Source organism: Ammospiza caudacuta, chromosome 9, assembly GCF_027887145.1.
Source record: "Ammospiza caudacuta isolate bAmmCau1 chromosome 9, bAmmCau1.pri, whole genome shotgun sequence".
In the NCBI taxonomy this organism is placed as follows: Eukaryota; Metazoa; Chordata; class Aves; order Passeriformes; family Passerellidae; genus Ammospiza; species Ammospiza caudacuta.
In genome coordinates, this window is record NC_080601.1 from 24,711,663 (window position 1) to 24,736,439 (window position 24,777).

Below are 24,777 nucleotides of genomic sequence, written 5' to 3' on the forward strand. Positions count from 1 at the left end.
GTTAATAAGTGAGCCGGAGCGGGGGGAAACTTCTCCGGCGGAGGAGAGCGGGCTCGCCGGGGGCCGGCCGGCCGGCCGGGCGGGCGGGCGGGCGGGGGGAGCATTCCTGCGCCGCGGGGCCCCGGCGCGCCCCGCTCCCGCCGCCCCCCGCCCGCAGGTGCAGGGGGCTGGCACTCGGCAGCTGGAAAGAGCTGGTTGGAGTTTGCACTTTAAGCTCCCGGCGGGGAGGGAGCCGAGGCTGGGAGCTGGTCCGGGCGCCCGGCGCCGCGGGAGGATGGCGCGGTGGCTGCGGCCCCTCGTGGGAGCCCTGCTCCTGCTCGAGGGGGCGGCCGCCCTCAGCTTCCTCCACCATCGCTACGAGGAGCTGGTGCAGGCCCTGTTCCGCGTGCAGAGCCAGTGCCCCTACGTCACCCGCATCTACAGCATCGGCCGCAGCGTCGAGGGCCGGCACCTCTACGTGCTGGAGTTCAGCGACTACCCGGGCATCCACGAGCCCCGTGAGTACGGGGGGAAGGGGACAGCGGCCCCGAGAGGAGTCGGCACGCTCCCTTCCACGCGGCGCTGCCGGGGCGCTGGGTGGGGGTATCTCCCTTTCCAGGCGGGACTCTGGCAGTGCCCAGGTGCCAGGCGGGGCGGTCTCCGGCAGGGACCCCGCAGCCGGCCCAGGGCCCGCCCGGCCCGCACACACGCCCCGTGCCGTGCACTGTGCCTGCGTGAGCTGCAGCGTGGCCCGGGCGCGTACTTTGGACGCAGCTCTGAGTTTTCAGTTGAAGCTAATGCAAGAACGCAGGCGAGTCCATCCCAGCACCCCGCCTGCCCTACCACGCTCTCCCTCCCAAAACAGTGTTGTCCAGGCGAGGAGAGCAGCATCCACCCTCTGCTCTGTGCTGCCGGGTGGTGACAGGACAGAAAGTGTTCGGCCCTTCCTCCTGCAGACGGCAAACCCGGGAGGACAGCGAGCGGGGATCCTGGCAGAGAGGGCCTGGGCTTCTACAGCCCTCGCAGCCCGTGGGCAGTGCGGCCCCAGTGACAGGCTGGTCTCGGGGACCGCCACCTGCTGCCACGTGGCCCTGTGGAGCCCTGGCAGCGATGGCCCCGTGAGCTGCTGCCTGAGCAGCTTGGGGATGCTGCCGAGCCAGCCCTTGCTGGCAGCCAGGTGCCCTGGGGGGCTGAGGAGAGCAGCTGCCTCTCCAGGCTGGGGGGCTGCACACAGGGCTCCCTCGCATCCCTGCCTTGTGCCCCTGAGCTGCAGGTAAGGACAGAGCTTTCTGCAGGATTTTTGCCTTTTCAGGTCCTGGTTGATGTGATTAAACGCAGGGGCTGATAAGTGCAGGCAGCCTAGTCACGTGGAAAACTGCCAGCAGGGCTGCAGGGGTGTGCAGAACCTGTGCCCCCCTCTGAGGAGCAGCCCCCACAAACCCCACAGCACCCCATGTCTGGCAGCTCTGCTCTGGGGGTGTATGCTCCCGTCCTGTGCCCATGGTGTCATTTTCAGGGGTGCCAGGAGGTGAGATGGGAGGCTTCCCACCTTTACTACCTCTGTGACAGCCCTGTTCAGCACTGGGAAACCTGCATGGCACTGAGGGCATCTGGGGTCCCTCCACAGTGCATCAAGGGCTGATTCAAAACGCAGAGTGAGCAAAGGGCGCTGGCAGTGCACCACTGGCTTTTAGACTTGCAGAACCACATGAAAGCAGACGGAAAGGCTGTAGGAGATGACTCAGATCTCCCCTGCCCCAGGCAGGCAGCATGGACATGTGGCCCTGCTTGTAGCATGGGCCACTGTCAGGCTGGCACTTTCAGTTTGAGTAGCATGAGGAATTTGGGAAACTGGATTTCCTTGAAGGACATGAAAAGTAACTCTGAAAAGCAAGCTCAGAGTCAATGGGCTTGCATGCAGTAATTAGAGTTTGTGTGCAGTAATTAGAGTTTGTGTGCCCATATACATTAAGTTTAGGGATTTGCATACTGAAAAAGGCTGACAAATCCTGCTGCAGACTCAAACAAAGCAGAGAATCCTTGCTGAAACCTTCTTTTCAGGCTGCACATATCCCCAAGATTTTTCTGAGTTTTTAATAACTGGATTATCTAACTAAATTAGTTCTTATGTCCCTGAAATCTAACAAGATCAAAATATGTGTCTCACCTCTGGTGTCTTGCACTGAGAGACAGCAATCAAAAAACGTGGAAAAGCAAAATCTTTAGCTTGAATTAGACATTTTTTTTTTTAATGCAGCAAAGGCACAGGGGATTTTGCAAGCAGCAGCTCACAATCTGGGGATGTGATGCCTTTTACCTCAGGATCCTGACAGACATCATACCTGGCAGCAGGGCTACACCCTGCCACTGCATGTCTGATCCCTGCTGGTGTCCAGAAAGCTCACGGTGCAATGGGAGTCTCAAGATCTGGCAAGCCAGCATTTGTAACAACACTTTTTTTTCCCTGAGTCTTTTATGTGACAGCCAGGCTCCCTTTTTAACTTAATTCCCCTGTTGTCTTTCATTCTACCAATGCTGGCTCCAGCCTGCAATGTGACATTTTATTTTCCCACAAGTAACTGCTTTAAAAGGCCTCTGGGAAAGCACAACCTGTCCCTCACATGTCCTGCCTCTCCTTCAGCAAAGCAGCAAGTCCTGTTCCAGGCACTGTCTGCCTGTGGTCTCCAAGTCTGTATTTTGAGATCTTATTTTAGAAAAGCCAGTGGCAAGAGACCTTTTTGGTCATACTGGAGCTGCCTGAGGGACAGTTTGATCCATATTCAGCTCAGCTGCTGAGGGTTTCTTCAGGCTCTTTTCACTTGAGGATGAGGAGGGCCTTGATCTCGGAGGCAGGTAAAGGGGAAGGAAAGATGCAGAGCTGGGAATGGACCGGGCTGGTGAGGGGCACTGAGAGCAAATGTGGAAGAAACAGTCTGTCACCTCCACTGCCACCTGCCCCAGAGCTCTGAGGCCCTGGCAGCCTGGGGCAATCCTGCCAGTGCTCCCTGGTCGTTTTGTGCTGCCTTTCACCAACCCAAGACCAAACCACCAGCAAATACTCTTTCTTGTGTGCTCCAAAGGTCCAAAGCAACCTGGAGGAGAGTCTGAGCTGCTCTCAGAGTGCTGTGCAAAATGCAGTGGAGCCCATATGAGAACTGTGCAGCTCTCCCTCACTGAGGTTTGCATTTTGCAAGGGAAAGGGTCATTTTAGACCATTTATCGAGTGTCCCTTGGGCTTGCCTGGGGCTCCCTGTGGTAGGCATTTGCTCTTCCCCCCTGTCCCAGCCCTGGCTGATGGTGTCACTCTCTTGCTTTCTCCAGTGGAGCCAGAGTTCAAGTATGTTGGGAACATGCACGGGAACGAAGTGCTGGGCCGTGAGCTGCTGCTGCAGCTCTCGGAGTTCCTGTGTGAGGAGTACCGCCGGGGCAACGAGCGGATCACGCGCCTCATCCACGACACGCGCATCCACATCATGCCCTCCATGAACCCCGACGGGTACGAAGTGGCTGCCAAGCAGGTACCAGGCAGTGATCACCTCCTCCAGGGTAGGGGCAGAAAGCCCTTCACATCCCTTTGGGATGCTCTTCACTGCAGCTAGAAGGAGGGGGAATCCTTTCTTTTCATGCCCTGCCAAATTTGTCCCCGTCAACTGCTGTTGCTGCTTGTCACCTCCTTGCCGAGAGCTCGTGCTGTGCGTCCTGTTACAGGTGAACTTGGCAGATGATGGAGAAGACTTCCTATACCTGTCTTACTCTCCTTGGAAGATATTTGTCACAGAAGGGTCACTGCAAATCCCCTGCCCTAGACTGGGCAAGTGAGAGCTGAATGCTGCTGTCGTAAGCAGGCAGAGACATGAGAGATGGGGGGGTGGAAATAAGCCCCTTAGTACTCCTGAAAAAAAATCACCCATTTCTTTGTGCTTCTAGACTTCAGGGAGATATTTGTGGCTCTTACAGCTAAAGTAAATTATTTGTTTTGTGGCTTACTCTGTCACCCTGAAAAATGAAGATACTGTTATTGATTTTCCCTGTCAGTACCAATACTCTTTATTGCCCTGCCAGCAATAACACATGTTGTAACTCATAGGCATTGAAGTGCTTTTACAGTGGCCATTCTCTGATGCCCAACGTGACTGCACCCAACCTGGACTCATCCCTGTGATGCACCTTTGCCCCACAGGGCCCAGACAGCAACGGGTACTTGACAGGGAGGAACAATGCCAATGGAGTGGACTTGAACCGCAACTTTCCTGACCTCAACACCCTCATGTACTACAGCAGGGAAATCAGCGGGCCAAATCACCACATCCCACTGCCTGACAACTGGAAAAGCCAGGTACCAGTCTGGGGTACTGTGAGGGCTACAGCATCCTCTTAGAGTGTCTCAGCATGCAAGCAAATACACTGCCCTTTGGCTTGCACAGTGCTTGTTTCCTTCTCTGAGCCTTCTGCCTGCAGAGAAACGACGCAGTCCTGGTCCCATATCACAGCTTGCCCCTCTGCCAGGAGAGGCTGACATCACAACCAGCTTGGGGGAGCAGGCTGCAGTGCACAGGGCAGAGGAGGTGGCATATGCTGGCTAACACCTGTGCCTCAGGTTTTGGGGTTTAGCTGGGGGAACTGCCTTGTGTATCAGGGCAGTTGGTGGAGAACAGAGGAAGCTGCAAGGGCTGCAGCAGACACATTGCAGGACAGGGTCTGACATGGTCAATCACACCACAGCCTGGCATGGAGCAGCAGCTGGCACGTCTCCTTCTCCCTGTCTCCTTCTCTCTTCTCCTTACAGGTGGAGCCAGAGACATTGGCTGTGATCCAGTGGATCAGCAGCTACAACTTTGTGCTCTCGGCCAATCTGCACGGTGGAGCAGTGGTGGCAAACTACCCCTATGACAAGTCCCAGGACCAGCGGTTCAGGAGCCACCGGCGCACGGTCAACACACCTACCCCTGATGATAAGCTGTTTCAGAAGGTGAGCACAGCCACGCTGAGCAAGGACATCCCCTGGCAAGGTGCAGAGCGAGGCCTGGATGGGAGCTCTGGTCACTGCATCATGCAGGAGCTGAGCCAAGAAACGTGTTGGAAATAATCATTAGCAGACTACAGCATTTCTGCCAGCCACTGGCTCGGGAGCCAGGTCAGGACAGTCCCACCACAGGGACAGGCCATGCTTAACTCTCAGGGGCCCGTTCCTTGTCCATGCTTGGTTTTCCCATAACCCAAATACCACTGGTATACTCAGTAACAACCTGCTTTTCCCAAGCTGGAAGCTGCACTCAGCTTCGACACACCATCTTAGAATGCAAAGGGTTTTTTTCCTAGAGAGCTGACTGGGAGCCTGTTGATACCAGGATAAAGGAGGTGGGTGCCCAGCAGAGGCTTATGGATGGCAAAGAACAACTACAACAAACAGCAAGACTCCAGGAGCATAAGCAGACAGCAGAGAATGAATCAGTCTGTGCTGTTGATCCTGTTAGTGCTAGCTGAAACTTGTGGTTTTTCTTCATTATCCCAGAAAACAATGCCTTCAGTCACTGCTTCCATTAGGAAATACCCAGCATAAGAAAAAAGTAAGTCTGCCTCAGAACAGTTAATGAGAAAAATAAGTCCAAGCTGGAGTCCAGCCTTTTCTGGAAGCAGAATCTGCAGGGGCTTGTCAGGACCTCCTGGGATCACGGCTGTGCTCAGACCCAGATGTCAAGATGCTGCAGTCTGGGGCGTAGGCTAATGATACCCACATGGCCTCACGACTCAGAAATGTAGAGAAGTAACTGTTTTCCTGCCAACAGAATGATATTGCACTGGAATCTGAACCATAATAAAGGGTATAGAGTTTGCCTTAGAAAATGCAAATGCCAGTCTCTCTTAAACTGTGTCTTACGCAAAGGACTGGCCATGGATGCAGCAGCCCAGTTTTAGCCCTGCCTTCATGTCTAAAAATAAACAGTAATCTTAATAAGGACAACAAACAAGTCGTTGCTAGAACCAGAACTTGCCCAAACTCTTTCCTAATAGAAATTCCCCCGATATGTATCTGGTATTTGCCAGGACTGATACTGGTTGCTTTTCTTCATATAGGTTTTTCCTCTATTAGTGCCATTTGCTGTGTGGGGCCAAGTTTCCCCCCATAGGTCCAGTGCCTTCTGCTCCCTCTCTTTTTAGTATGAGCAGGGCAGAAGCTCTTTTGCCATCAACAAGCTTCCAGCTTGCCAGGTTACTGCTCTTCCTTGTAGTCTTGCAGAGGTCCTGGGCACCTCGTGTTGTATTTTGTGGCAGTAAAATGCAGGAACTCTCTCCTGTCTGACTTCCCTCCCGTGCTCCTCAGCAAAGGAGGGAGCGTGTTTTGTCCAGAGCCAGGCAGGTTCTCCAGCCATGTGAGGCTGGTGCAGTGACCACTGGCTGCTCTCCCTCTAGCTGGCCAAGACCTACTCATATGCCCACAGCTGGATGCACCGGGGCTGGAACTGCGGGGACTACTTTGCTGATGGCATCACCAATGGGGCATCCTGGTACTCGCTCAGCAAAGGTAAGGGCTGGGCCAGTGAGCACCCCCCACAGCTAAAGGAGGTAAAGGGATAGACAAGAAACCTCAGGACAGGATGGGTTGGGGAAGGACTATGGCAATAGGATTGTGCCCATTACTAGACACCATTCTGGTGTTTTGTATCTCAGACCAGGAAATGGCTTGGGAAAGAGCCACAGAAAAAGCCAAGGTCTGCAGAGACCTTCATCCTATGTGCTTCTAGACAAAGGAAACATTAATCTGCTAGTGTATTTGAAAATCCTATGGTGTAATTCTGTCAAAACCCAAAACTGTGACCAAAGGGAAGGCAGCTGCTAGTTCCTGAAAACTCTCATTAAAAAAGGCACCATGAGGAAACTGAAAAATCAACACATAAGACTAGACAAAAGATTGAAGAGGAACTGGAAGAGATATATAGGCCCCCTGTGGTACCAAACCTCCCTGGGCTTCTGAAGGCAGGTTAATGAATGATCCAGCTGAAGAAGAGAGTTGGCAGCTACAAGGAGAGGGCTGCATGGGTGGAGAAGGCTCTAGTTGCACTGTCATGCAGGGAGGAGGCTGCACCTGTGGTGCAGAGAAGGAGAATGAGATGGTTCTGGTCAAAGAAAGATGGGCTAGGATTACTGGGACATAGAAATAGGAAGGGAGCCATGCCCTGGCCATAGGGTATTCTTCTCTTCCAGGCATGCAGGACTTCAATTACCTCTACACCAACTGCTTTGAAATCACCCTGGAGCTAAGCTGCAATAAGTTTCCCCCTGAGGAGGACCTGGAGAGGCAGTGGATGGCCAACCGAGAGGCCCTTGTTGCTTTCATTGAAGAGGTAAAGGCACAGTCCTGAGACCAACACCCTTCTCCTGCAGATCCCCATGGGCCCTGGTGGTAGGGGACCAGTAGGCACCAGGAGTGGAAGAGAGTTGGTTATGGACATCACGGGGTGCTCTTGTTGGTGCTCTTTGGGGAAGTTGTTGTGTCCTAGACTGGCTGTGGTGGGGACAGCCAGGATCACCAAGGGTACAGGGAAAGGTAGGGCTGTCCCCAAAGCTCTGTCCTTCTCGGCAATACCCTCTTGAGCAAAGGAGGGGCCTTGACCCATCCATCTGTCTCCCTCCCTGCAGGTTCACCAGGGCATCAAAGGGATGGTCTCAGATGAGAACAACAATGGCATTGCAGGAGCAGTGATTTCTGTCCAGGGAATCAGCCATGACATCACCTCTGGTGGGTTGTTGATCTGCTTATGTGTCTGAATATGTGAGTGAAGCTAGCAGGCAAGGCTATACTATGGGAGGCCATCATGGTTTGCTTCCCAAAGACACTAAAGAAATAAGACATCACTAGAGAAATACAAGCCTATCCTTATCCTTGACCAGGGTGGGCTTAGGAATGCCTAGGAAGGACAGAGGTGAGAACTGGAATGCAAACTATCCTTATTGTAAAGGACTTCAGAAACTCAGCTCCTATTTTATCTGGGAGGGACAATTGAGGGGATAATCTACTCAAGCCTGTAAGTATCTGCAAAGAGTTGAAACAGAAGATAGCAAAGAACAAGATGAAAAAAGAAAGAATAAGATGAAAGACTGAAAGTTCACACCAGAGAAGTTTAGACTGAGAATTAAGTGCCGCTTTACAGTTACCCAGGTTGTGGTTGTTTCTCCCTTGCTGGCCAATTTTAACCTCCATTCCATGAACACCCTCTTCCAAGCAGACCGAACACTGCAGACTGCCTGCAGAAAATAGCTGATATTACAGCTCTTCAGAGGTCAGATTTGAAATCATTAAAGCTCCTCCTGGCTATAGGTCTGTGAGTCAGTAACACTAATATTTGGCACTTATTATGCCAACCTGCATAGGAAAGGGGACTGTGGAAGAAATCACAGAAGAGCTGGCTGTCAAGGGCCCTCTGAATTCTTCTGTCCAGCTTGGAGCAAGATTTTCCCCAGCATTGGCTCTGATCAGCCATTGCTCCCTCCAGCCAATTCTCACTGACCTCAGGGATGGATATTTCACAGCCTAACTAACCCTGTTACCAGGGTTCTACCATATTCAGGTGAAGCTGCACTCCCAGCTCCACTCTGTAGCAATTTGCAATACCTACCCAGTTACATAGATGGGATTATACTCAGATTTCCAAAGTGATCCATAATGTGGTGTTTCCTCACTGTTGATTGTCCCCTGTCCCTAAGCACACCAGGGCACAGTCTGTCCAAGTGCTTCTGAGGCTTTCTTATGCAGGGAATCAGGGAGCAGCTGAGCCAATGAGCAACTAAATCCTGCTAACCTAAAGGTGGCAAAATTGTGTATGGTGGGAATTAGATTGTGTTATACATAAGGAGTCAGACTGGAGCTGTGATTGTCCTTAGGTCTGCTGTCATCTGACTGGTGAGTGCTCAGCTTTGCAGCCCCCCTACACAGCCACAGCCAATGCTGCTGTACAGTCCCCTTTCATTTGGCTTTTACTTGCAGACTGACCTCTCCATAGCACTCATGAGACATCACTTGCAGTACACCGGTGTGAATCCAGCCTTGAGATAGCCAGCAGATTTGGGAAAAAAAATCCAGGTTTTGAAGGCTACACATCCTAGAGGAAGTAACTCAGCGAGAATTACTGGTCTTATGCTTTGCTCCCTGAGCATCCTGAATGCTTTCTTTTCCTACCTTGTGTTCCAGGTGATATGGGAGATTATTTCCGGCTGCTGCTGCCTGGCACTTACACTGTCACAGCCTCTGCAGAGGGGTACCAGCCCCTGACAGTCACAACAACAGTGGGCCCAGCTGCACCTTCATTGGTGAGTCAGGCTGCATAGTCACAAGGGTTTCTCAAAATATCTTCACCCCAGGGAGAAAGAAGTGTGGTGGGGGATGTCTATTGAGCAGCAGAGAAAGGAGATAGGATGTAGAGCATTTCCAGAGGCTGTAGATTATCTGTTTTGGCAGACAAGGCTCCACACAGCTCACAGCAGTGAACAGAGTGAAGACAATGCCATGTGCCTTTCAATTCCTTACTGAGGCCTTGCAGCTACACTGGGCTCCTATACGAGACTCTGTGTCCTTCTGCCTCTTGGCCATGGGAGATCTCCTGGCTGGCTGGGACTGCTGCTTTTCAGCTCTCCCTCCATCCTCTTCACTCTCCAGGATAAGATGATGTGGAGACAGCCTGGGTTCAGTTATCCCCCCAGCTTTGTGGGTTTCAGCACTCTGCTATCATCTGCGTTCTGCCTGGGACCAAACACGTTATCAAACTCATAGCAAGAGGCTGAAGTCTGCCTTTCTTTTTTGCTGAGAGCACCAGAGACAAACGGGAACTGAGTGCAAACAAAGAGCAGCCAAGCACCTTCAGGAAATGAAGTGTTCTTGAGACACTGGTGTGTCTCCTACAGCACCTTTGTGAGAGCTGGCTAGACAGCTAGAAATTGGTTGTAAGAAAAGTGGGTGGTGATCCCTGCCCCTGCTGCTGCCTTGTGAACATGGTGGAACGACAGATGCAGGCTCCTCAAGAGACCAGACCCCAACCCCCCCACCATCTGCAGCATCCTGGCACATCCTTTGCTTCACTGTATGTGCACTGGTCAGGCTCTGCTGCAAATACACTGTGGTTGTTCTCCCACCTTCCATTGCTTCATCCCACCCTGCCCAGCCTCTGAAGTTCTTCCAGAGCTACCCTCTTCTCAGGACTAGAAACCTTCTAATTTTCGTACTAAATTTATTTATGGTCAGTTTATGCCTGTTTGTTCTTCTGCCAATGTTGTGCTTTAAATAGCTCATTTTCTTGCCTGGTGTTTATTCCCTAGTATATTTATAGGGAGCTGTCAAGCCCAGTCCTTTGTTTTGCTAGGTTAAGCACCCAGCTCTTTGGGTTTCCTTTTTAAAACAGATTTTCTTTTTATGTGTTACTGTAGAAGACTGATTTGTTCCCTGATGGTCTGATTCTTGCATATCTCCTCTCACAGCAGCCCTTCTTTTCCAGCCTCCAGTTCCCATTTCTGCAACACCTCCCATTCTCACTCTTCACCCCATCCCTCCCCCAAGAAGCCTGTGCAGCCCCATTCCAGTTTCAACTTTCTGTATGGCCTCCCTATTCCCCCTTTATCTGATGCTGTGTTTTTCACACTCCCTGTCCCCTTCTCCCTCTTGTGTGGCTGTAGTGGATGGAGGTTTCTTTCCCGAAATTTTTTTGCCTGGGTCCACTAGGAGGACTGGTTGCTGAAAGACTGATTAAGCTAACAAGATGCTTAAAGGAACTGTCTTAAACCATCCTCTGTATTAAATACTCACAGAGATGCAAAGCAATGCTGTGTGTCCACTCTCTGGTGAGAAAAGGAGAATAAAGGACATAGCTCAGTCCCTTGCCATTCACAGCTCATCTTCCAAACCATTCTAGGACATCACATGGCCACAGGAGCAACTCTGCATAAAAAACACCGTTCATTGTTAGTATATTTTCCACAGGAGGAAAAAAATTTACAGCTGCTTCAAGAACTGATTTTCTTAAACAATGGCTGAGACCCCTTATTGTTTGACTTGGCCCCAGAGTCCCTTCGAAGAGGCAGGTCCGGAAGAGCACATACACTGTATTAAATGCAGTTATCTTTATTCTTTCTCCAGGTGCATTTCCAGCTCAAACAAGGAGTGGTCAGGAAGCCTGCGGAGCGCAAAGCCTCAGGCACACGGATGAACAAAGCCCTTCAGAAGAAGGTGGTGCCAAGAGCCACCCGCAGGGGGACCCAAAGATGAGGACAGCTCCTTTGGCTGAGAGCTGGGGAAGCCGTTTACATGAGGCCTGGCTGATCATTCCAGCCAGTGAACTTTCCAACAGTTCAGCATGAAACTAGCCCAGATTATTAAACAAGGAAGTATTTAATCCCTGAGCAAATTGTGAAGTCATTCAGAACAAAGTGAGCCTGGGCTACAGTTCCCTGGGCATTGTGTCTGTGGGTGCTGAGTTCTTCTCCTGCACTTGCTCCATCTCAGAGAGCTCTGCTCTCTTTATTCCTGAACTGTTGCTACAGCCTACATGAAATGCCACGAGTGAATTCCAAGGATGATGAACCCCATCCTTGGTGTCAGCTGCACTCAGAAAAGGAGCACATGAACAATAGTCCTCTGGGTGCAAGCACCATGCTTCACCCTCAGGTAAGGACACTTGAAAAGGCAGCTTTTACTGCTAGGCCCAGGGTTACAGTTCTGCCTAGGCTTAGGGTTCTGAAAACCCCAAAGCCCAGAGCTCCAGGCACACTGCAGCTGCAAAAGGCAAGCCAAGGGAAACACAAAACTGCCACAACATGTGGCTTCCTCCACAGCTTTTTCCTTGGAACCAGCTTTAGCCCAAGGCTATATTTACTGCCAGACCTACGTTTAGGGTTCCACCCAGGGTTAGGGTTCTGGGCTTTGTGGTTTTCAGAACCCTAAGCCTAGGCAGTAAATACAGCCTTGAGCTAAGGCTGGTCAAAAGGAGAAAGCTGTGGAATAAGGCGTGTTTTTGCAGTTTTGTCTTCCCCTTGGGATGCCTTTTACAGCTCCGGTGTGCCTGGAGCTCTGGGCTTAGTGGTTTTCAAAACCCTAACCCTAGGTGGAACCCTAACCCTAGCAGTAAAAGGAGCCCTGGGCTAGAAAATGTGGGACTGTCTCAATTCCAGTCTTCAGGGCAGGGTCAGAGAGTAGGGAGACTCCTTCCCTAGAACAGGACCACCAGCCCCAGAGGCCACATCAGTCACCCTCGCTGGCTGCTGTGGGGTTGGCAGTGCAGCAGAAAAATTAGAGTCTCAGTCACAAGTGTTTCCCCTACAAAAGGGTTCCTGCAATATACAACCCTCTGGATGTCCCTCTCTCTGGGCTGGGATTTGTCCAGTTCTTTCTCCTCCCAGCTCTGAATATTTTTGTGTTGAACAATTTGGTAGAGCTCCACTTGGCCGTGGCTGAGCTCTCCACGTGAAAACATGGTTACAAAATGTTCCTGAGGCAGGATTTTTTAGAACACCCCTCAATCACGTGCCATGAGCTTTGCCCCCAGTGCTGCAAGAAGGGTGGGCTAAAAAGGGCACAACCTTTGGATGTAACATCTGCCAGGTAGGGATTTCTTAGGCTTTTGAGGCTTCAGTCAAGGCAAAAACAGTTGACAGGTTTGTGTCAGAAGACACAGCTAATCCTCCCCATCTTCTCTGGGCCACTCATGATTTTGTAGACCTCTTCCCTGCCATATGTCCTACCAAGCTGAAGAGTCCCAGCCTACAGTTTTTCACTCTACAGTCACTACAGTGATTACTGTACTTTCACTACAGTCTGTTCCCATGTCTCTGAGCATCCTTACTACCTGCCTCCAAACTTTCTTCCACTCTCTATTACCCTTTCTGGGATGAAAGGACCAGAACTGTATGCAGACACTGGAAAACATTTAAACAAAGTGAAGCCAGGCCCAGGAAAGTGAAACAAAATTCTTATAAGCAAAACTGTGAGGATCTTGGGAGAACCAAGAGGGCAGGTAGAACTCTGCATGCAATGCCTTCTCATTTCTGTATCTGGCATGGAGGAGGCAGAAAAGGGAAAATAGAAATAAGTGAACTCAAAGAAAAATTAAGCAGCTTGGATGGGAATGACAGCAAGAGAGAGTTGGTCCTGGCAGTGACCTGAAAGGCTGCAGAAGGGATTGAGATGATGCAAAACACTCATAAACTTCTTTGGCAGGCAAGAACAACAGAAATTTTGGGTCAGATGACATCTAGAGCCCTGTGGCAGGAGCTGGTGTCCATTCTTCAGCACCAAGAAACCGTCTACAAGCATCCACACCTGCAGGGAATAGAGCACCTGTGCAGCTTCAGGCCCCCTGCCCACGGCATCGTGCCAAGGCAGCGGCGTGGGTCCGGGTCCCCCCCGCAGGAGAACAAACGGGAATCGGCACCAGCCTGGGCACGTACTGACACGACTCTGAGCGCCGGCGTGCGACGCGTTCTGCTCACCCGCTCCCGGCTGGTGGCAAGTCAAGCTGAGATCTGTGTGGTTGCTATGGAGAACTGTAGCTAAATGCACAAACAAGTGCCAAACAGTGCTAACTGCTCAGGGGGATTTAGAGATTCCGGGCTCTACGTGTTGCTGAGGGATGGTATCCCTTGGGGCATGGAGGCTTTTTTTAGCCTGCCAGGAAATCCAGCGCGGGACCTACTATACTTTGTATGCCAGATCCTCTGTGATGCACAAACTGGCCCTCTCCGTCATGGATTTCTGCTGGGGAGCAATTTGTTTTTCTCCATCTTAATGCTTTGGCACGGTCTTACAATGTATCTAAGCAGCCAAGGAGGCTGCTAGCGGCAAAGCTGAGACTGCACCAGATGGACAGTGTAGACCCACTCGTCAGGGTTGCCAAAGCCAAAGCCGAGCAGGCAGCGAGATTCCCACGAGGAAACAGCGGGAAGGGGAGCCCCGGCAGTGTGTGCGAGGCGGCAGCGCTCTGAGGGGAAGCAGAAGAGGGTTAGCACAGGCAGCTGCCTGCCGGGCTCCGCGCCGGGCTCCCGGGTGCTCTGCCGGCAGCCTGGCCCGGTGCATGGCGCACGAGTGCCGTGTCCAGCCCGGGGAGGGCTGCACGCCATGGTGGGCGCCGGGTCCCGCGGCGGGCTGGCCCCGTGGGCCGCCGAGGGGAATGCCTCGCAGCCCGGGGCCGCGCGGTGCTGCACAGGGCGAAGTCCGCACGTCACCGGCGGCCCTGGGCTCCCCAGGCTGCGGGCTAGCCCCGCCGAGCAGCTCCGCCTACCCAGCGGCACCACGCCGGGACGGGCCGGGCGGAGGCAGCCGGGCGGCGGGGCGGGCGCTGGGGGCCGGGCCGGCCGGGGCCCGGGCGGGGCTGGGCGGCCGCGGGCGGGCGGAGGCGGGAGCGGGACCCCCAGGGCCGGAGCGGCCGCAGCGCCCGGAGCGGGCCGGGAGAAGGTAGGGACCCGCCGGAGCGGCCAGGGGGAGCCGGGCGCTCCCCGCTGCCCGGCTTGGCCGCTGCCCCGCCGGCCTCCCCCCATCCCGCGGCCGCCCCCGGCCTGCGCCTCCACCGGGCCCCAGCGCGGCCCGGCCCCCGCCCCGCCGGCGCCTCCCGCCCTCCGCTCCGGGCCCCGCTGGCCGCGGGCACGGGGGCTGCCGGTGCCGGGGCTGCCCTGGGCCGCGCCGGCCGGCGGCGGCTGCCCCACGCTGGGGTGCTGCGAACTCGGATGGGTGCGCTCCCCTCGTGCCAGCCGCGCCAGGGCAGCGTGTGGCCCTCCAGCCCTGCGTGCCCAGCTGGGTGCTCGCTGTGCCCCGTCCCACAGCGCACACTCTGCCCTGGGAGCACTTCGGGTGCCTGGGCAGCGTGGAGCAGTTGTGCCATACCGCGGGAGCCGCCCGTCTGCTCCCCACATTGCACTTTGTGGTTGTGGTCTCTCAAGCCGTGTCTGTTCAGGCAGTGCTAACCCGGGTGGTCACCACCAGGCCGGCAGGCAGCTGATGGTGGCTGGTGTTGCCTGGACAGCTTGTTGCAGGAGAGCACCTGGCCCTTTAGAAATTATGTGGCCGTCCCACGGTGGTTTGGCAGAGGGAGTTGGAGTTTTTGCACCCGTGAGGGTGGCACAAGTGGTTGTACACAGAGAGCAGAAACTCAAGGCTGCAGCACTGTGCCTTTCCCAGGTGCTCCTCCGAGGGCATTCACTCGGTTCAAGGCAGCCTGAAAAGAGAAACTTAAAAGAATTCCCTGTTTGTTTTCACTCTTGCAAACAAATTCCTCTTGCAACACTGGTAGCCTGGCCCCATTGCCTTGACACTGGAGGTGTCTCCTCCAGTGGCCCTGCCAGGGGATGTAGCTTGGGTCACCCTCAGTACTCTTGAGAGGCAGCTGCTGCTCCTCTGCTGTCCCTTTGTTGACCTTAAGTGGTACCTCAGCCGATCCTGTCATTGATGTAATTTGGCCTTTGGGTTCAAACATCTCTGCTGCTGTTCCTGCTGTTTGAAATTCTCTCTCCACTTCTGGCCTTTCATTCTTTCTGTAGTACCTAGGAAGCCTGTAATTGTGTCATACGCATAAACGTCTGCTTTGAGTTTTTCATTATTCCATAACTTTCAGTTTCTTCTGAAAAGGCTTTCTTTCCCCTTGCCTCTGCTTCCACTGAGATTTTATCTCTTCATCTGAAAGAGTTCATAGATACAGAATTTGCAGTTTTGCAGATGCTTTGCCAAATACAGCCTCAGTACCGTGCTACAAGACGTCACCATCATCCCCCTCATCTTGACTCACTCTGGCTGTGAGTCGTGCTGGGCAGTGTCTAAATGCGTCCTGCTCGTGTGTGAGGCCTCCATAGCGCCGAGAGTGCCCACGTCTCTGAGCTGGCCTCCAGTTTCTGTTCGTGACATCCTCTCTTCTCTCAGGGCCAAAGGTTTCAGTTGTCTCTCCAGCTGCTCTGCTTAGAATTAGCAGTGACATTAAAAACTAGCTTGAACATACAAGTTTTAAAGCACTGTTGATAATGGGATGGGAGGAGCTGAGCAGTAGGGGCAGAGGAAAAGAGTGATTTTTAGAGCTTTATAGGGCACCACCTTTGCCAGCTGTCATGGGAACCATGGCTGTGTGACCTCTTGGGGTTCTGAGTGCAGATGAGGTGTCCCTGCAGTGGGTGACCTCAGATGGACTTTGTGACAGTGGTGATGTAACCTTAGGTGGGACAGCCTGACTTGTGCTTACCTCAGCACTTCACTGCCTTAACTGATAATTTCCCTTCAACCTCTAGCAAAAGTATATTTCTAATCACATTATTCAACCCCACTTCTGAGTCATACCGTTTTTACTTTGTCTTATTTTTAGAAGTTTTCTGTGGGGAGATGAAATTTATTGCTTCCTTCTCAGGAGCACCCAGGGACTCTGAAAGGAAGAGGTTCAGGTAGCAGCAGAGTCCCTGCTGAGGACTGAGGTTCTTTGCAGTTACAGTACAGAACAGGAGTCATGGTGAGCAAAGAACAGAGTTTCCAAGTCAAAATTTCAAGTTATTTCCAGATTTCTGGACTCCCCACCCAAAGCATCATAATGGGCTTCTGTCCAAAAGTTATCTTGAAGAATATTGTTCAGGGTGCAAAATCAAGTGCTACAGTACTGGTTAAGGAATGTCCTTGTAGTCCCAGTTCAACTTGTTTTGAATATGTACTCAAGGTGTAATGACTAATTTTGTAATTGTATGCTACTCACCACCTGTAGCCCAGCCACAGGTACTGCACATCAATGGTGATTCTGCTCTTGGGGTTTTGTCTGTTCCTTATTCTAAGTTGTTGTATAATTTTAGCCTATCTGCAAAACTGGGAAAAGACCCAACCATGTATCTTGGGGTGGTACATGGTTGGAGAAGACAGGACTTTGTAACACAGCCTGTAAGGTGTGTGCTGCCACAGCATACAGAATTTGGGAAACACTGGCCTCCCAAGCTGGTGTTCTGGCCCTTGTATGCTTGGCTCCCCACTGCCAGAGATTAAATATCCATCGCAGTCATCTTGCTCACGTGTTGTGGCAAGGTGTTCTGCTTTGCATTAAAAATTGATGCTGTGCTCTAGTTTCCAGATCATTTCCATTTGCTTGCTGTCTGGCTCAGCACAAGCTCCTGTTGCTTCCTTGCCACGCCACTCTTAAAACACACAAGCACCACCAGCCTGCCCTCAGACACGTCCTGCGACAGAGCAGGTGAGAGCACTGACAGCCAGAGCCCAGCTGGAGAGAAGTAGTGGTTTGAATGACTTGTGTGGTGTACTGCAGAGCTCCTGTGCCACACAGGTGTGGTGGGAGGCCAGAGCTTGCTTAAGCAGCCCTTTACTTGATAGTCCTGCTTCTTCAGGGGTCGGTGATCCAACCAAAAATGTATTCATAGCAATGATTTTTGATCTATCAGGTCACAGACAAAGCAAAAGAAGCTATTTCTTTTTAGAGTGAGAAGATTCCTCTTCCTCCTGGGAGCTATGTGGCATTAGGAGGTGGAGTGCAGAAGAGCTCTCATGTTTCCCACTTTGTGAAGCTCAGCTGGATCTGAGGGATCTGCTGGGACAAGCAGCATGCCCTATCAAGAAGCTGCAGAGACCAGCATTCCCTGGTGGGAGAAAGCTCCTCTCCTCAGCACCATCAGCTGGGGGTTTGCCCTGCTTCCTGCATTGTCCATTCTGTTGGGATTCACAGGATCAGCTCTGCATTTGCTGGAGCCACAGTCCCAGCATTGGCACCATCTCCAGCTGGGGCCCAGGCAGCCTGGCTCAACGGGGTATTGTTTATTCCACCCAGGAATGTGCAGGCAAGCAGGGACCTTGGGGAGCTTTACAGAGCAGCATGTTCTGCTCTGAGCAGGGAGTGGGGGTGGCCACAGCTCTGAAGGCTGGTGGGAGCAGTCAGGGTGTGCTGGTGTGCAGGTAATGTCCTCCCCTAAAAGTGTGAATGAGGACAGTGCAGGCTGTGCAGATGCATTGGGGTATGGAGGAGGGAAGGAGGGCTGTCAGGATTTGCAGAACACAGGGAGGAACGGAGGAAAAAGGTAGAAATGTTTAGTGTGTACTTAGTAAGCTTTTGTTCTTGACACAATGGTGTGAGAAGCCAAGCATAACTGCTGATTCCTCCCACTGTGTGCTGGGTACTAATCCTGCAGCCTAGAGCACAGCAAGAGCTGCAGCAGATCTCTTGTCAAAGCCAGTCCTCCAGCAGCTGAAGGGTGCACTGAGCTGAGGGGTATCTCTGTCACTGGGGTGGATTGTGTTTTCAGTGAACAGACACTGAGCTACAACGAGTGGAAGAGAGTATGAAAAGACCTAGGTGAAATGCAAGGTGTTTTTCAATTTTTAAGAAGATCACTGACAGCATTTGTTTAATATTTTCAATATTAATTTCTCTAATCATTTTGTGACAGGCTTGTCTTTGTACATTTTTGGGAATATGACCATTTCAATATGACCTGCTCATGCAGGTTCTAAAGTTCTTACAGAGATTGAGACATCCACTGGACAAGAATCCACTTGTCCCTCTTGTGCATATCCTGCATGCCTGTGGAAGCCCACATGGCATCTTTTGGTCTGTTTGGTAAAATGTTAGCTTTTCAGTTACAGTGCAGTCATACTCTCCATAGTCAGTTCTAAGAGTGCTACTTCTTGAGTGAGAAACAAGTGGCAATAGCACCTGTTAAGTTTGGTTTCCTTGCTGCTTAATTTGTGGCATCCATCCGTTATTGTTTTGCTTTGGGATAGGAGTGGATTAGCTGCCCTCAAACCCTTTGAGTCTCCCTTTTTGCTGGGGCTGTTAATACTTCTTGTAATCAGCCTAAATGGCCTCTTTGCCTTGCTGCCTTATCTCTTATGTGCTTAAAATCCTTGCTTCTGCATCTTTAGTAGTCCTGCCTCCATCTAAGTGATGGTACTTCTAGCAAGTGCCTGACAATTACATTTGATGCTGGCGGGTCTGTTATTTGGGATTTCTTACCCTGCACAATTTCAGCTGCAAGAAAAGCAGGGATAGAAGAAGTTTTCGGAGTCTGTGTGCAAATGCCATTTCTTGGCTGACCCAGTCTGTGCTGAAGATCTCAAAGCAATATTGTAACAGAGTTAATAGCTATCATTTCATTCTGGTCCCTGCTTCCATCAGCCCACGCTGGACCAGACCACACTCCAGAGCTAACAGAAAAATGGGATAAGCACTCTTCCATGAAGGTAATGTTAGTGTGTGCTGAGCATGCATGCCTGCAGACTGGGGGGAGTGATTAATGCCCTGGGAATCCACTCTCTGCCCTGCTGCACAATGCCGTTGTGTTAGGCGCAGAGCTCCGCAGCAGGCAGGCTGTGGTCAGGCGCCAGGAACACGTTACCTGGTTTGTGCAGGATCAGGCAGTGAGACAGAGCCTGTGTGTTCTCAGCAGGGCGAGTTCCTGCTGCGCCACAGCTTCATACTTGCACAGTGAGGCTCTCTTTGGATGCGGCTCTGCTGCTGGGCGGGGGCAGGAGCCCTGCGATCCGCACTCCTGAGCTCCCCCAGCCTGAAATCACAGAGTTTGCTCCATTGTGGCACAGCTCTCCTCCTTCCCTCTGGCAGGGAGGGATCACCCATCCTTGAGGTCAGAGGTGCTTGGCCAGCTGTCAGGAGCCGTGACTCACAGGGGGATCACAGGCTGAGCCCTGCTCTCCCTGCAGTCTGCTTTTCCTTCTGGAGTCTCTGCGTGAGCTGTTGCTGAATGCTTGTTTTCTAGGGTGGATCTGGAAGAAGGTCGGGTCCACTATTAAGCCTGAAGAGTTGGACTTAGTAAGTTTCCAGTCTGGAATATGCTGGGAGGCTTCCTTCTCTAGGTGGGGGTTTGTAGAAAATGTTGGCAGGCAGCACTGCAGGGAGTAAGACAAGGCCAAGGCCCTGGAAAATGTAACATTTTGTGTTCAATTCGTGTCATGGAGCAAGCAAGCCCCACAAGACTGATTCACTGCTTGCAAATACAGGAGCATACTGTCTATAATCCAATGGAGTCAGGGAGTGATCTTGCTCTTCTTGGTACTGCTGAGGGAACATGAGCCTGTTGGGATTCTTTTTTTGGCAGTTTCAGAAGTTGCTTCACGCTTTCTTACAAGTTGCCTCTCAGGGAATGCTTTGGACGTGAGTAGGTTAGTGGTTTATTATAACTAATATAATCAGTTTATATAATTAATATATACATGCTGGAACTATTGCAGTCCTGCCTGTCCCTCTCTATCTTTGTCTCATTGAAAAATCTTGCACATTTTAATGATGAGTCCCCAGAGCTGCAGGTGTGTTAAAGGAAGGAACACTCCTGTTCTCATGGGTGGGATCAGTGGCAGGGCTGCATTCTCAGCACCAGTGACTGTAGCAGAGCCAGGTTTGGGTCTGTAGCACACTTACTGTAATCTTTGCATACCTCTGCCCATTCTTACATTACACTTTTGACAGAAGACGTACAAGAAATCTCACTGTACCATCATGTACTCCTGGAGGAACTACCCCAAGGCAGCAATTATGCCTGCAATATGTTTTCCCCTCTTTGTCCAGTGCTGCTGTGAATTTGAATATTCAGAGTATGGCAAGGATTCCTGGGTACCTGCAGGGGCTGCTGCTGCTGTGCCTGCTGCTGCTCCTGTTCCCATGAGAACATGCAGCAGCACGCCCCAGGCACCCCACCTCAACAGCAGAAGGATCCTTACTTGTCTTTGGTATTTTTAAGCTAATTGATAGCTCTTCCATCTTTTTCCTTGCTCCACATGGTCATGTTTTTAATACTGTTACGCCTTCTGCCTCAGTGGGTTTCTGCTATGCTGAACTGCAGCTCTTTGTGCTCCTGATTCACTCCAGTCCATTCATCTCTTTTTGGTGGCAGAGTGCTGTCTGCTGCTGGATATTGGGCTCTTTGTTTGTACAGCCCGCACAAAGCTGGTGACAAAGGGACAGCCTGTGTCCCAAGGAGCCCACGTGCGATGGGGAAGGCAGTGGAGAGCAATAGGGGTGACAGACAGACAGGATGGCAGAGGTGAGGGTGGCCAGGGGCACAGCGTGCTGGCTGCAGCAGAGGAATGGCTGGGGGCGGGGAGAGACGTGATGAGGAAGCTGTTCCTGCTGAGCACAAACCCGCTTTGTTCCCAGGAGGTGAGTCGGACTGGATAAACAGAATGGTCCCGTCAGCAGAAAGCCTTTCCCTGCCTGGATCCCCCACTGGCACTCTCGCTGGAAGTTGGCGGCACCTCATTAGTGGGAACATATTTCTCCTGCCTGTGTTAGCTTCCCCTCTGTCTGACTCTCCGGGGCTCAGGTGGGCTGTGTGTGGCTGTACGGGGAAAGTTTGCCCTTGGGGGCCGTCTGTTTGTGTTTTGTGGAGTTGTCACTGCTCTCTTTCTGCCCAAGGCTGGGCAGGGGATTGGCAAGCCGGGCTGACATGGGACAGGGATCAGCGGCTTGGAGCGGGACTGCTCCCGGTGCGCTTGGAGCCGCTCTGGGGAGGGAGGAGAGCGTGTCCCACGGCAGGGCAGGTGTGTCCACACGGACAGAACGGGGCTGGGTCTGATGTGGGAGGAAGGCAGCCCGTGCCAAGAGCGCTGGTAGGGAGAACGCCGATGTCCCAGCGTCGCAGAGGCAGGGCTCTGAAAGCACCGCCGAGAGGTGTTGGCAGCGCTGTCCTGTGCCTGCATTTGCAGTGGGTCTGAAAGTGAAAGCAGACTCGCTGGTCTGAGGTGAAGGTGAGGAATTCTGGTTGCTTTGGATGGATGAATCTTTCTGTTCCCATCCTGAGGAATTTGGGAGGAGGCAAAGGAGCAGCTTAAGCTGCAGGACTGCTGCTGTCTTGGTGCAGTGTACTTCCATGACAGTGAGGCTGAAAAGCAGAAATTATACAGAAGAGTGTCCTCAACAGCCACTTCCCAGAGTAAGGGGGGATCCAGGACATAGCCCTTGACAAGGAGGTCTTTGCCTGCTTTCAAGTCTCCTGCCAGGAGGCATTTTTAGCCTTGGCTCCCAGAACCTTGAATGAGGTCTGTACCCTCATCTCAGTCTGACTTCTGCCTAGAGCAATGGTGGGGCCACCCAGGGAATGTCTGAGCCAGGTACCTAGAAGGCAGAAAGGATATTTCCAGTCAGGTCTGAGAATGAGGATGGTGGTATGATCCTGCCTGAGTGGACTTTGTGCCTCTTCTCTTGCTGGGCCAGAATTGTGGTGCTGGTTCAGCATGCAGTTCCTGTGGCCCTGAGTGGTGGCATGGAGAGGGGGATTCCTGTGCCCATCCTGCCAGAAAATGTGTGGTGGGACGTGCAGGCAAGTGGTGCTGGCTGCCCACCAGGCCCTGTCAGGCTGAGCTGTGCCCCACATGTCAGGGAAATGCTGAGCTTCCTCCCCTCCTCCTGCTTCCTTCCTGACGGGAATTCACTTCCAAATTTCTTGCTGCTTGTCCCCCCTCTTGCAACACAAACACATGATCCTACAGAGATAGCCACAGGGGTGGGACAAGGCAGGTTAGACCACGGGGGCTGCATTTCTGCCTCTGTTCTCAGGAAGGGTTTTACTTCCTGGGCTTATCTCTGATAATTTCATGTGTTTCTGGGTGCTGACAAATTTCTCTCTGTCTCAGCCTTAGGCACTGACCTGCCCTCAGACCCTGCGACAATGGAGGCTGGCTCCGTGGTGCGGGCAGTCTTTGATTTCTGTCCCAGCGTCTCTGAAGAGCTGCCCCTCTTCGTGGGAGATGTCATCGAGGTGTTGGCTGTGGTGGACGAGTTCTGGCTCCTTGGCAAGAAGGAAGGTGTCACAGGTAAGAGCTGGAAGTGCTTGTACCTGGGTCTGTGCAAGTGCCTGCTAAATGTGCACTCCATGAGCACGTCTTCCCTTGGTGGGGAAGGACCTCGTTTGATTTACTGAATCTTTCATGGGCTTGGATTGGGACTGAGAATGCAAGTTGCCACTGGTCTCCTGCCAGCTTTGTGTCAAGTATTCAGACTTGTGTGTTGTTTTTTGAGAGAGGTTAGTGGAGAGTCAGTTCTTAAGGAGATAGGAGCTTCACAATACTGGTTGTTCCAGTCTCTGTGGAGAGACTGCCCATTTCCTGGCTAGCTTATGTGCTGACCTGCTGTGACAGTGGAAGGGGAGAAAGGAAACAGATGCACTCAGAGTGGAAATGCATCCACTCTGGAAACCAGTCCAAGTGACCTTGTCAGTGGAGGTAGAACAACAGTGACCATGTGTCCCCCCTAAGCCCTCTGACTCAGCCCCTTCCTCCTTTCTGCTTCAAAGCATCTTCCTGCACAAATTGCCATCAATATCTTGGTGCCTGGAATGGTGTGCAAGTCTCTTAAACTTTTAGGGGGGTGTGAGAAACCTCTGAAGCAGCAGAATGCTCTCAGTGAAACACTAAGAGCCTCATAGTCTCTGTTTAGGCAGCACTTTCTCATCTTAATCCTGATGTTAAGAAGATGTGTGAGCTTTGGGGAGATGAAAGCCAGGCCACTTCAAAGCATAAGCCTGCCTCTGTCTTCAGCAGAGGGTGGGACTGATTTCATCCCTGGCTGTAGAGATGGGGCTGCTATTGTAGCAGCAGTCTGGTCTCTCCTGACTGCCACAAGCTGTGTACTGTCTGAAGCAAAGGTGGACAGGAGCTCTTCCCTCCTGTGCTCCATGTCACTGATAAGTGGCATTGAATGAGCATGTGCCTGACCCTGTTGCTGCTGGCTGAAGTCACTGGGCAAGGATTATGTGTGCAGTTTTCAACAGAGTTTTGTCTCCCAGCATAACTGGTGAGGTTGTTGTATGGAAGATGAAGCTGTTAAGGAATAAGAAACAGATGTGTGTCATAGCTCAAAGATAAAGAAACATGCTGCAGTCAAACTGAATGTTTTTAGTGACCTTTATCTCAAAACCCAATTGCATTCCTGCTTTCCCTTGGAACAGCTGTTGTAGTTTTCTGCCCAGCTTTCTAAGTTAAAGTTATAGGGAATTGAAAAAGCACTTTATAATAGAAGCTGTGGAGGTGTTGCAGCCTAGTACTCATTACTCTGTGGAATAATTACTGTAACTCCATGTACAGTAATTCCTTTCTTACAGCATTATGTTGTTTCCATGTACAAAGCAGGAAACTAAGATAAGGAAAAAGAGAGTTGGTTAAAACTGTGAAGGAAGCAGCAGAGAATAGCAAGTGTCAAATTGCCTAAACACAGTGTGAAGCTCTGGGTGTCTAGGATATGGTGTTTCCAGGTTTTATTAGAAAATATTTGGTCACCCAGAGGCAATGCTGAGTGTGGTACTAGCCCATACTTCATCATATCCCTTTGCCTCAAATTATATAAGAAATACATTTTTAGTGGCCTTTGCAGTGGGCTCTGCCATGTCATGTGCTCTCAGGGCTGAAATTAGTATCTGATGGGTATCATCTGGTGGCCAACAAATGTGCTATGGTGAAACAGATCCTCAGAATGACGGTGGGGAATGTCCCTGGAGTCCCAGCAGTGCTGAAGCTGTGACAGAGCCTGTGACTCACAGGTGTGGCCATCCCATTCAGGGTGGCAGCCTGAATTCTGTGCTGAGGCTGCACAGGGGCCAAGCCCTGTGGAGGAAGGAGCACCAAGTGGATTTGCCCAGTCACAAGACACTGCTCCCATGATCCAGCACTGCTGGATCCCTTAGTCCTCACCATGGGTCTGAGCTGGGAAGGAAGCAGTAAGGGCAGAGAAAACCCAGGATGTCTGTTCCTGGAAGCTCCATGCTGATGGCACAGTCCCAGCAATGCACACAGCCTGTGGTTGCCTGGAGTGAGCCAAGGGCTCAAAGCTTTTTGTTCTCTGTTAGCTCTTAAGT

The 24,777-nt window shown here is 51.9% G+C and overlaps 2 protein-coding genes across 2 annotated transcripts in view; both read left to right on the plus strand.

Annotated features, from left to right (window-relative positions):
• The first annotated feature begins 90 nt into the window (after nucleotides 1-90).
• CPN1 (carboxypeptidase N subunit 1) lies at nucleotides 91-11,345 on the plus strand. Its single transcript, XM_058810243.1, has 9 exons — nucleotides 91-497; nucleotides 3,301-3,497; nucleotides 4,160-4,315; nucleotides 4,766-4,948; nucleotides 6,391-6,502; nucleotides 7,183-7,322; nucleotides 7,618-7,717; nucleotides 9,167-9,285; nucleotides 11,102-11,345. The coding sequence occupies exons 1-9, from the start codon at nucleotides 275-277 to the stop codon at nucleotides 11,228-11,230; spliced, it is 1,359 nt and encodes a 452-aa protein (XP_058666226.1). The 5' UTR covers nucleotides 91-274; the 3' UTR covers nucleotides 11,231-11,345.
• A 3,011-nt stretch (nucleotides 11,346-14,356) lies between these two features.
• Nucleotides 14,357-24,777, plus strand: part of DNMBP (dynamin binding protein) — a 33,670-nt gene continuing 23,249 nt past the window's right edge. The window contains exons 1-2 of the mRNA XM_058810242.1: nucleotides 14,357-14,410; nucleotides 22,562-22,741. Of these exons, the coding sequence (XP_058666225.1) occupies nucleotides 22,597-22,741 (145 nt within the window). The 5' untranslated portion in view covers nucleotides 14,357-14,410; nucleotides 22,562-22,596. The remainder of the gene's footprint in view (nucleotides 14,411-22,561; nucleotides 22,742-24,777) is intronic.